The sequence below is a fragment of the Myxine glutinosa genome, chromosome 11 (genome assembly GCF_964187855.1).
Source record: "Myxine glutinosa chromosome 11, kmMyxGlut1.1, whole genome shotgun sequence".
Taxonomy (NCBI): domain Eukaryota; kingdom Metazoa; phylum Chordata; class Myxini; order Myxiniformes; family Myxinidae; genus Myxine; species Myxine glutinosa.
In genome coordinates, this window is record NC_136271.1 from 83,468,951 (window position 1) to 83,481,817 (window position 12,867).

Here is a 12,867-nt window from a genome sequence, read left to right on the forward strand (position 1 = left end):
ATTGGTCTGTAGTTGCAAGGATCTGTTTTTGCACCTTTTTGTGTAAAGCAGTAATGTTTACTGATTTCCAAGATGATGGCAGATTACCTTGAGCAAAAGAGAGGGTGAAAAGAACAGAGAGGGTGAGATAGAGCGGCAGAGCAGGATTTTAGGACCCGTGGGCTGATGCCGTCTGGTGCAGTTTCAGAGTCAGAGTCGAGGTTTGACAAAAACTTGTCCACCTTGTCAGGAGAGGAAGGACACATAGTCCAGGAGCAGCTGGGTTCGAGTGGGTAAGATGGGTGCAGAGAGAGATGGGTTTAAGACACAAGATTTTGAGGCAAACACAGAGTTGAGGCATTCGGCTTTGTCAGGTGCGGTGTCAACTGTGTAGCCATTTGAGGTAAGGGATGGGATGGAGGCAGAACAAACACCAGAAACAGATTTGACCAGACGCCACCAGGATTTGGAAGAGGGAGACAGGTTTGAGAGTTCAGTCTTGAGAGTCGAGAGATATTGCTTCCTGGCTCTCCTGAGGGTGGAAACACACTTGTTCTGGCCTTTGTAAAAGCAAATGAGATTTCATTCCGTGGGATTTGCCTTCCAGGAGGTGAAGGCAAGTTGTTTCAGGGCAACTGCCTCACCACAAGATTCCATGTACCATGGGCGGGAAGAAGGGTGTGACAACTGAAGACGAGATGGGATAAATCTGTGCATGAGAGAGAGCAATTTACTGTGGAAGAATTCCCAGGATGAGTTGATATCAGAGGCGGTAGAGATGGGAGACCAGTCCAGATGAGTGATGGCTGCTTGAAGGCCATGCCAGTTGGCCTGAGTGAAATGCCAGACTCGTCGACGCTGATTAATCTTTATTTTTATCTGACTTTTTGGCTGACGTTATTCATTAATCAATCAATTATTGTACATCTTTCCCTCCCAATACTGTCTCTATGTGCTGCACGGCAGCATTTCCGGGCGCCGGAGGATGCTATTTATTTGGCATGGGGCGGTGTACTTTGAATGTATCTGTACTGGTTTTTTATTTATTTTAACACAACAAAAACCAAAATGCAAGGGGTGTGTATGTTTTCTGAAGGCAGTGTATATACAACTTAATTAACATGGATTTTATACAGCCATATAATGATGCGGTTATTGTTTATGTTTTTTTTTTGGCCTTGTAGATGGATATATAAACAATATTTTAAAGGGGGTACTGACTACTAAATGTCAAAGCAACTTGTCTCCTTGGATATATCATAATTCAAAACAGCTGAAGATGTCTGCCTCAACATACCACATCCACCTTCTCCCCACGCCAACCCCCCTCCTCAACCCCGGCAGCGTCTAGAAATGAATGTCGCTCTCATTGTTGTTTGAGAATTGTGACTTTATTATTGACCAAAACCTGGAAATAAAACAGATTGTGTTTTGTAACATAACAGCTTTCGGGTTAAAATACACTTCAGTTTAATGTTTCTTCAGACAATAATAGCACGGCCGGTGTGTATGATAACATTGGAAGCAACCAGTTATTGACATCTTGTTCGGTATGAGTAAAAATCATCATCAATAAACGAATTTTACATGATCGAAAACATCAAATGTATTCATTTTTAACATATAATATCCATTCTAATAAACAGGTCATATTTCTTTAACATAAATGAAGTCGTCAGTATTTTCAGTTGTGTTATTTCTCCTGATGCTGGCAGCGTCTTACTGCAGTGTGCCAGGAGCACCGAAGCACGGATCTGTCGCAGAAGATAGCAACGGGCAGTTGGGCAGTAAGATTCATTGGACCTGCCGGCCAGGATACCGGTTGGTCGGTCACAGGAGAGCAACATGCATCCAAACTACAGAGGGCATCTGGGCCTGGAATGCAACGGTCCCAGCCTGCCAAGGTGAGCTGTTAGTTCGTACTCTGGGCTTAAAGCTATGAAGTCTTGACTTGTCTATTCTCCCAACGTGGGCTAACTAAATCTTGCCTTTCAGCTTTTTTTCAGCACATCAGCTTGCTTTTTGTGCGTGCGAGCTCCACCACTTGGCAATATTCTGCCTTCACTCACAATTGGCACATGTACAGTTCATTTCACTTCTTACCCTACGCTCGCAGAGCGAAAATCAGGGCTAAGTGATCGGGTGCATGCGTGCGTGTCTCTATTTTTAAAATTCATTTTTTTCTCCTCTGTCTTTGCTGTGGAAATCTCTCTCTCTCCACTTCTCACGTCTTCTCCCTCGTCTTTGACCTCTCTCTCTCTGTCTCTCTCTCTCTCTCTGTCTCTCTGTCTCTCTGTCTCTCTGTCTCTCTGTCTCTCTGTCTCTCTGTCTGTCTCGCCGTTTGTTGTTGGGCGTGGCAAGATGGCGTGTGCTCGTGCTCGTGTTCGTGTGTTGTAGCTCCTTGCTTGTGTTGTTTTCGTCCTGTCCCCACCACCTCCCCCCCCTTTTTACCTCCCCTTTTTCCTTTTTCCCCCATTTGTACCTTTGTCGTGTCTGTTGACCTTTCCTCCCTTCCTTCTTCGTTACCACCTGTCCCTCTTTTCTCCTCTTTCGAGACAGAGAGAGGGAGAGCCAGCACGGTGAGGGGGTAATCGATTTCAAGCTACATCTTCTCCGAGGGGTTTGGTTGAATCTGACAGGGGTTTCGGTATTTGGTTAGGCCAATGTCATGTGTCTAGCCCCACGGAGCTCTATTTTAATTTTCGCCCCAAGGTCAAGGTCACAAGGTCACGAAATTTAGAAAAGTCGATTTTTGATGGTTTTATTACATTGTTCACTTCCTGATAGGGTGCAATGTCGTGTCGTACATGTTTTTATATTATCACATACATCATGAAATACAAGTTTTCCAACAAATTTCAGAATCTTCAACCTTTGACCTTTGAAGGTCACAAAGGTCAAAGTTTCAAAGTTGTCGGAATCGAACCGAATTTTCGGTATTGTCTACCTAACTAGTCTCATAACAGATAATATATTCCTATTTATATATTTTCAATGTCGGTTTTGACCTTTGTCATTGAATACCGCACGCTCGTGAACCATCGTCGTCTCCTGACGTGTTTCTGTGAACGATCATCAGGAAGACAACAAATGGAAGTAACAAAGGAAAACGTCATCAGTTTCTTAAACGAGACATTTAGGCAACGCTATGTTGTAATCAAAGACCATTTTCCCGATGTGAAAACTTTCATCAGGGCTGCAAGACCCCTCCTGCAAAGAAATGACCCAAAGGAAATCTCGGAGGCCCAATTTCAGCGTCTTCGAAAAGCGGTTACAAAGGCGAATAAGGAATTGCAGGCGGAGGGTGAGTTACCTTTGTAGAATGGCAATGCGAGAGATATGTATTGCATCCCTGAATATCAATGGGGGTTGTACCCCCTTACGAAAAATTCAGACAATTCAGGCAATGGAGAGAGTGAAAGCCGAGATCATCTTGATACAAGAGACCCATGCTACGAACACCCTGGTTGCTGAATGGGGTAAACTTTATCGAGGGCAGTGGTGGTTGAGTGGTTTTACCACACCCAAAGCTGGTGTTGCCATCGCCTTAAGTGATAGAATTCCTGCTCGGAAGATTGTCTTTAAGGAAATTTATAAGGGACATCTGATAGCGGTGGAATTCTATTGCAACACAAAAAAGATCATCATTGTGAACGGATATGCACCGAGTGAACCCATGGAAAGAAGTGTTCTTTTCCACTCTGCATAACTTTGTAAAAGGACTAGATACAACTGCTTTCATCTGTATTGCTGGCCATTTCAATTGCACTGTCAATCCTTCGGTAGACAGGACTGGTCATGAACCCCATCTGGCTTCTACGAAGGTTTTGGAGAACATCATCAAGAATCTTCATTTAAAAGATGTTTGGCGGTTGCAACATCCAACTTCACGGTGCTATCTGTGGTGCAGATGCCATGATGGGAGGATATCAATGGCAAGGCTAGACAGATTCTACGTGAATAAGCCAATGCTAAATGTGATGACCACAACCCAGATACTCCCAACTGGTTTCACAGACTATTACCTGGTTTCAATGGGTTTTAATTTGCCTCTGGCCTCAGGTGGTGGTGTGTATTGGTCACTTAACACCCACCTGCTGAACCATATGAAATTCAAAGATGCTTTTCGAGCCGTGTGGGAAAGAATTCGGTCCTCCAAATTTGAGCATGCTAACCTTCAACTGTGGTGGGACCTCGCAAAGGGTCAGGTCAAATTGTTCTGTCAACAATATCGTCTTTATGCCACTAAATTGCAAAATCTCTCAATTGATTCATTAAAGGCTGAAATTGCAGCCCTGGAGGAAAACATTAATAGGGCTGGGAAAGACACTACAGGTGACCGGCTGTTATGGACTAAAAAGGCAATCTTGACTGAATTGGTACAGCAGCGGGCAATGGGCGCCATGGTACGCATGAGAATGAGTTATTTAACGTTGAATATGCCAAATAAGGACTTTTTTAGTTTGGAGAACTCTGTTTAAAAATCACAACAGATTCACAGGCTACGTGCTGCTAATGGGTCAATAGTGACCTCCCAACAGGAGATTAAGTCTGTTTTGAAGGGTTTTTATACAAACTTGTACTCCCCCCAGAGCATAAGTAATGAAACCTTGCAGGAGCTGACTACTGGGCTTCCGAGACTTGAGGAGGACCAGCAACGCACACTGAACATGTCAGTCTCGGCTGCTGAACTTGAAACTGCTATGCGGAGCTTGAAGGATGGTAAAGCCTCTGGGATTGATGGTTTGCCCGGGGAGTTCTATAAGACTTTTTGGAACCTTGTGGGACCTGACCTGCTTGAGGTATTTGATGAATGCCTTCATGTTGGAGAGCTTCCCCTGTCCTGCAGAAGAGCAGTCATGTGCCTGTTGCCAAAGGCTGGGGACACTCAACTAGTCGAGAACTGGCGGCCTGTCTCATTGCTGTGTGCGGATTACAAGATTTTGTCGAAGGTTTTAGCAAACCGTGTGGGAACTGTGATCAGCTCTATTGTGCACTCTGACCAGACCTACTGTGTACCAGGAAGGTCAATTTATGATAATATATTTTTTGATAAGGGATATTATTTCTTGTAATAAGTACTTGCGTTTGCAACGAAGGTTGGAAAGGGTGGAAATGCGAATGGTTCGATGGATGTGCGGAGTATCGTTGAGAGAGAGGAAGACAAATGATGAATTGCGAAAGATGATGAGAATAGAGCCTGTGATTGATGCTGTGAAGAGGAACAGGTTGAGATGGTTTGGTCATGTGTTGAGGAAGGATGAAAGTGACTGGTTGAGAAGTGATGGAAATGAATGTAGAAGGAAGTAGAGGACGGGGAAGACCGAGAAAGACTTGGCTAAAGATGGTGGAAGAAGAAATGTGGGCAAGGGGGTTAAGAAGGAGAGATGCAGAAAATAGGGCAAAATGGAGAGGATTGTCATGGGGACCGCAAGGCTAACCCCCGCTCTAGTAGGGAAAATGGCCTTTAAAATGCATGTTGTTGTTTGTTGTTTTTTTTTTTTTTTTTTTTGTATACTGAATCGAGGCTCGTTAAAGAGCTGACATTTACTTCACAAACAAATCAACCAGACAAACAAAATATATAAAAAGAGGGAGCGGAAGACAAGAGAATGGGAAGCACGCAAACACTTGAGAGCACACAACATTTAAGAGCAGGGAGATGTGTGGGAGGGAGAGGGCTTGGGGGGAGGAGGCGTGGGAAGGGGGGGGGAGGGTGGGAGAAGTATAAAACACAAGGACACCAAGGACTTCCAGGACAGAAGTTGGTATTTCAAAAAGTGGAATTGGGGTGAAATTATCGGGGATAGAAAAGATCAAGGTTTTGGATGGGGGAAGATAAGAGATGGTGGTGAACAGCTGTTTTAAAGACCTGGAGGGTGGAGTGGGATTGAAGAGAGTGAGGGAGTTTGTTCCAGAGGCAGGAGAAAAGAGGAATGAAGGAGTGAAGGTGAGCAGAGAGTCTTGATTTTGGCAGTTTAACCATAAGAGGGTTGCAGGCAGATCTTGTGCGACCTGTAGGAATATTTGTGGGACAGAGCCCAGAGAGAGCTGGGGGGGGCAAGGCCAGAGAGGAGTCGGTAGAAGACGGAAAGACCACCAACCTGCCTGCGGTGAGTGAGTGAGAGGCCCTTGGAGTTAGCTTCATCGCGGGAGATTCCAATGATTCTGAATGCTTTGCTTTCAACAGCGTGAAGACGAGCTAGGTGTGAGGCAGGAGCACCAGCCCAGAGGGGAGAGCAGTATTCCATTGAGCTGTGGCTGAAAGCCTTTTATGTGGTGAGGAGCTCAGGTGTGCCAAGGAAGGACTTCGCACGACGGAGGATGCCCAGTCGGCGACTGGCTTTGGAGGCCAGATTTGAAATGTGGTTTTCCCAGGAAAGATCATGGCAGATAGTGAGACCCAAAAGTTTGAGTGACAGAACTTCTTGGAGAGGATTATTCAGAAAGTAGATGGGAGGGTTGTCCAGTCGGTCTTTTTGGAGAGACATCGTAAGAGTGTGAGATTCGTCAGGATTGAAAGACATGTTCCACTTGTTTGCCCAGTCTGTTATTTTGTCCAGGTCTGCAGAGAGTGAGGAGGCTGCAGACTGCCGATCTGAGGGATGAAGAATGGGGCGACAGAGAGTAGAGTCATCAGCAAAGAGATAGAGAGGATTTTCAAGAGAGTCGGAGAGATCATTGATGAAGACCAGAAAAAGCACAGGGCGCAGAACACTGCCTTGGGGAACTCCAGCCTGAACAGGAAGAGGAGATGAGAGAAACCCATTCAGGGCCACACGTTGACTACGACTGGAGAGGAAGTCCGCCAGCCATGCATGGAGATTTCCATGGATACCAACAGAGGAGAGTTTGGTGAGCAGAGCGGGGTGCCAGACCATATCGAAGGCACGTGATATGTCAAGGGAGACAGCTCTAATTTCCTGTTTGGCATTGAGGACCTCCATCCATTGCTGAGAAAGCAGTAGCAGCATGTCCAGAGTAGAGTGACCAGGTCTGAAACCAAATTGATGATCAGAGATCAAGCCATTGGAGAAGAGGAAAGATTTCATATCTGAAGCAATGATGGATTCCATGACTTTACTGATAATTGAGAGAAGGCTGATTGGTCTGTAGTTGCTGGGATCTGTTTTTGCACCTTTTTTGTGCAAAGCGGTGATGTTGGCAGATTTCCAAGCAGATGGCAGATGACCTTGAGCAAAAGAGAGTGTGAAGAGAACAGAGAGAGGGAGTGAAAGAGCGGAAGAACAAGATTTTAGGACCCGTGGGCTGATGCCGTCAGGTCCAGTTGCAGAATCAAAATAAGTTGTAATAAGTTGTAATACTTGTTGTTACAATAAGTACATAGTTACAATAGTAGTTACAATAAGTTGTAATAAGTTGTTGTAATAAGTACTTGCGTGCCTGTTTTGGGTTGTTGTTTCTTGACCAAACAAAGGCTTTTGATCGAGTTGATCACACATATTTGTTTTCTGTTCTGGAGCGGATGGGTTTTGGCGAAACTTTCATTTCCTGTCAAGCTGTTATACACTAATACCTTCTGTATGATGAAAGTAAACAACAGTTTATGTTCCCCCTTTCCTTTCCGACGGGGTATCCGTTAAGGTTGTCCCCTTTCTGGACTTCTGTATATAATTGCCCTTGAACCACTCTTAGCATCCATCAGGCAGCGAATAACTCAGGATGTGGGAGCCGTTTTTGGTTCAGGATTTGTGGTCACAGCTTATGCTGATGATGTTTGCGTCCTGATTGAAGGCCCAAGTAGTGTTGCTGCAGTGCAGCATTGCCTTAAAGATTACTCTGCAGCCTCTTCCGGTGAAGTAAATTGGAGCAAGAGTGTAGCCTTATGGTGCGGTTCAGATAACCTTTGTTTAATACTGCCACCGTCACTCCCACATAATTTAGAGGGGAAAACAGATGGGGTCAAATATCTTGGTGTCTATCTCGGCAACCGGGAAGTAGAAATGAAGAACTGGGAAGGAATGATTGAACAAATTACACACCGGTTGAAATGATGGGAAGGACTGCTGTGATCTCTTTCTTATAAAGGCCGCACTCTTGTCATAAATAACTTGATAGCAGCAAGATTATGGCATAAACTAATTGTCTTGCAGCCACCCAAGGAGTTGATTCAGGCCATCCAGCAGGTCTTGATAAATTTCTTTTGGAATGGATACCACTGGCTTCGGCCTCAAATACTGAACCATCCTTGGAAGGAGGGTGGACATGGAATTGTGGATGTATCCGCCCGGCTTATGGCTTTTCGCCTACAGTCTGTGCAACGTCTGTTGCATGCTAAAGAGCTGCCCATTTGCGTTTGTTTTGCTGCAACAAGCGGGAGGCCTGTGTTATGATAGGCACCTGTTCCTGGTGAAGCTTGACTGTGTCAGTTTAGTTTCAATCCCAACTTTTTTTATTAGGGTTTACTGAAAGTTTGGAAAGGCTTTGGGGTTCATCGTTGCCTTGAGGCTTATAATTGCCGGATGTTTATCCAAGAACCTATTTTCTATAACGGGTTTTTTCCATGCATTCCTCATAGTCCGACTTTGATTAGGAAATTTACTCAAGGAGGAGCTGGCAAAGTTTGTGACCTGAGGGATACATCTGGGCCAAAATGGATGTCTGCTGGCAGGGTGGCGACCATTCTTGGTTTAAGATCTGTGCGTGTTGTCAGCAAAATTATACACATCGTCAAGAGGAAGTTTAAGAAGTTAAATATTGGCTGGGAAGGTGTAAACAATGTCGAGGACTTTCGGCTGTCCTTCCCTGAAATTAAGGTGCTCCCAGCTCTCCAGTCAAATGGTGAACTTGTAGCTCCTTTTCATTTGGTAACAAAGGCGGGTATTCACAAGCTCCTTCGAGGAAACCAAGCATCACCCTTCTCCGGAGTGGCGCGAGTGGCCTTGTGGTCAGAAAGGTTAGGGCCAGGGTCTCCTGCCATGCCACTGTGGCCTAATATGTACAAACTACCTATTTATGGGTTCCTTGCAGATATCCAGTGGAGATTAGCACATTGGGCTCTCCCTACGAACACCTTTGTTCATCACCTTGATAGCTCAGTACCGGTAGCATACCCCTTCTGTGGACAGAAGGAGGATCTCTTTCATGCCTATGTGAAATGTGAAAGATTAATACCTCTTTTCTCGATTCTCACACACCTTTTTGATCAGTTGTCTTTTCCTTTCACTTCACATTCTTTTATTTTTGGTGTCCCTTTCAGACCCTCCTACAAGGACTCTGGTATTCTCCGAAACTTCTTAGTTGCTATAGCAAAATATGCAATATATAAATCAAGGAAAATTAAAATTGATAATGGGCATTGGTTTGATGTTGTTCCTATGTTGAAAGGGCTGGTGTCTGCAAGAATAAGGTTAGAGTTTGATTATTATGTGGCGAATGAAAATGTCAAACTCTTTTTAAGTGCAAATGGTGTATTAATGAAGCCTTATATGTTGTGAATGAATTGAATTTGGTCTTTCTTTTCTAATAACGACATTAAGAACTGTTGTTTTTTCTATTTTTCTCTCCTGTAAAATTTGACTTCACCTGGTTTGTTTTTGTGAAATAAATGGTGTTGCAAATTCTTTCTCTCTCTCTCTCTCTCTCTCTCTCTCTCTCTCTCTCTCTCTCTCTCTCTCTCTCTCTCTCTCTCTCTCTCTCTCTCTCTCTCTCTCTCTCTATCTCTCTCTCTCTATCTCTATCTCTATCTCTATCTCGATCTCTATCTCTTCCTGTCTTCCTATCTTCCTATCTCTCTCCCCGGCCCTTCTCCTCCTTCCTCTCAACGTTTATAACCGTGGTTCTTAACCTGGGTTCGGCCGAACCCCCGGGGTTCAGTGAGCCAGTCTCAGGGGTTTGGCGGAGGTCCTCCGAAACGCATTGCAATTTATTTTATTTATTTTTTTTGTATCAATTTGGAATCAATGTGTAATTACGCTTATTATTTATATTATTATTATTTTACTATGTATGTTACGAACGAATGGAAATGTTATTTGTAATTGTATTCCCATCCCATTCATGATTTCTCTGGTCTGTGTTTAAGATGAGTTGTTTCACACTGACTGTAGTAAGTTGAATCAATGAGCAACTTGCTAATTATTCTGTTGATTGTGCTTACTTGCTTACTTACTTACTGTATTTTGGACTTTGCAGGTGTTCGCAAATTCCAGTGAATAGCCTCGATTAGCTTGCCGTGTGCCGTGCGTCATTGGTCGCGCCTTACTTTGGAGTTACTGATTAATTGAAAAGTAAGTTGGAAATGTTTGTGGATATGCAGGGTGGGTTCAGAGTTATATTAAAGTCAAAAGTGGATGGTGATTGATTATAAAATATGATTGAATCCTCAGAAAATTGGGTGGAGGTGATATAACTCCTTTGGTCGCCAATCAAAACTAACAATTCACAGTTTTCTATGTAATATTATAATGGGATTTGAGGTGACATGGAGTTGAGTAGATAATAAATCCCGTCATCGTAACTATAAGTTATGTTTTCTTCGTTAAAATTTCTCAGTTTTCAGAGGGGTAACTGATTATATTTAAGCATGTTCCTTTTTTAATTTTTATCATATAATTATTTGCCCGAACTCAATTAAGATCAGTTTGTTAATTTTTTTCTTTTTTTTTGTAGTATGTCGAGCAAAAAAAGGAAGTGGTCAGAGGATTACGTGCGATACGGGTTCACGTGTTTGACGGAATGGGACAGAAGTCAGCATCCTCAATGCATGCTTTGCAATGTCAAGTTGAGCAACTCCAGCCTAGCACCAGCAAAACTACGGGAACACTTAAAAAAACTGCACGGCGAGGGGCAGTACAAAGACGCAACGCTGGATGAATTCAAATTGAAGAGAGTCCGATTCGACGTAAGTGCTACCTTGCTCACTCTCGGCTTCGTTCCAATTGACAAACCGATCCTCACCGCGTCGTATGAAGTTGCGTACCTGATCGCAAAGCAGGGCCTACCGCACACCGTTGGCGAGACACTCATCAAACCGGCCGCGTTGAAGATGGCCAACATCATGCTGGGAAAAGCTGCTGAAAACAAGTTGTCTCTCGTTCCACTCTCAAATGACACCCTCAGATGCAGAATCGACGACATGAGCGACGACATCCTCGCCCAGGTAGTTGCAGATTTAGTCGCGAGCCTGACGAAATTCAGCCTTCAACTCGACGAGACCACCGACATTTCGAATTTGAGCCAGCTCATCTTATTTGTGCGTTATGTCAAAGGAGACGAGATCAAGGAAGACTTTCTGTTCTGCAAGCCTCTCACAACAACGACGAAGGCAGCTGACGTGAAGAAGCTTGTGGACGACTTCTTCAGAAGCAACGACCTCTCGTGGAACATGGTGTCTGCAGTTTGCTCGGACGGAGCTCCAGCCATGCTGGGATGCAACTCCGGTTTTGGAGCACTGGTGAAGGCCGATGCACCACACATCATCGTCACACACTGCGTCCTGCACAGACACGCGCTGGCATCAAAAACCCTGCCTCCAAAACTGGCCAATGTTCTGAAAATCGTCTTTGAAACTGTGAATTACGTGCGAAGCCGTGCTCTGAATCATCGCATCTTCAAAGAGCTGTGCAATGAAATCGGCTCTGAATTCGAAGTCCTTCTCTACCACTCTAACGTTCGATGGTTATCACGAGGGAAGGTAGTGAGCCGTGTTTTTGTCTTGCGTGTAGAATTAGCCCTGTTTTTGCGAGAACACCAGCATTGCCATGCAACGCACTTCCAAGAGTCAGAGTTCATCCTCGCCTTGGCGTACTTGGCTGACATCTTTGACGCACTCAATCATCTCAAATGCCAGATGCATGGCGGTGGAGTGAATGTCATCGAATCTGAAGAAAAGCTGAGCGCTTTCCGAAAGAAGTTACCGTTGTGGAGGCGGCGAACAGAGAACGACAACTTCGCGAACTTTTCGCTACTGGACGAGTTCGTGAGCGGGATTGAAGACGAGTCTGAAGTTGGAGGCACTGCTGTACCGGGGGAGCTGAAGCAAGCAATTGTCATGCACTTGGATGAGCTGGGAAAGTCATTCAGCGGCTACTTTCTCGACCAAGAGCAATACCCAGCATGGGTGCGGCAGCCATTTACTTTCGACGTTGCAACGGCAGATGTCAACGACCAATACCTCGACGACCTCATTGAACTTCAGCAGAGCCAGACTCAACAACAACTCTTCGGCACAACAACGCTCTCAACGTTTTGGTGCCGCCAAATGGAAGGGTATCCTCACATCGCTAAAATTGACCTTGAGATCTTCACGCCGTTCGTTGCAACGTATCTCTGCGAGCATGCATTTTCGAAACTGGTGACATTAAAACAAAGAAAAGGAGCAGGCTTGCATGCGAAAATGATTTGAAGGTGGCCCTTGCCAAAACAAGACCACGCATTTTCCAGATCGCCTCCCGAAAAGTAGATCAGAAAACGCATTAAGATGCAATTCTTCTTAATTTTTTTGTCAAATTTGAGGGGTTTCGTGAGTGTTCGGTGTGTTTCGTTCGGGTTCGGCACCTTAAAAAGGTTAAGAACCACTGGTTTATAACAATCATAATTCCTATTTATTGCATACCTCTTCCAGTATTGGTCATTCTCACATACTAGGGCATGCCCGTACTATATCTATATCTAAAATTATATCCCCCCCCTCTATTTACATGAAATGGTTTGGTCCAAAGCGAACGGCTTGCGAGTGGTGACAATCCCCCCCCTCTATTTACATGCAATGGTTTGGTCCAAAGCGAACGGCTTCCGGAGTTTGGTAAAGAAATCGCCATCGCGTGCACAAACGCGCAGGAAAGCGAATGAATCGCAAATTCGTTTTTATTAGTTGTAAAACATAGTTTAACGCCAACATAGTTTGCAAACGTGAAATAAATGAAT

General features: G+C 44.4%; 1 protein-coding gene across 1 annotated transcript in view; it reads left to right on the forward strand.

Moving 5' to 3' along the window:
- The window catches only part of CSMD3 (CUB and Sushi multiple domains 3), a 1,283,181-nt gene that overhangs the window by 1,072,752 nt on the left and 197,562 nt on the right, over nt 1-12,867 (forward strand). Inside the window, 1 exon segment of the mRNA XM_068130918.2 lies at nt 1,695-1,883. Within this exon segment, the coding sequence (XP_067987019.2) occupies nt 1,695-1,883 (189 nt within the window).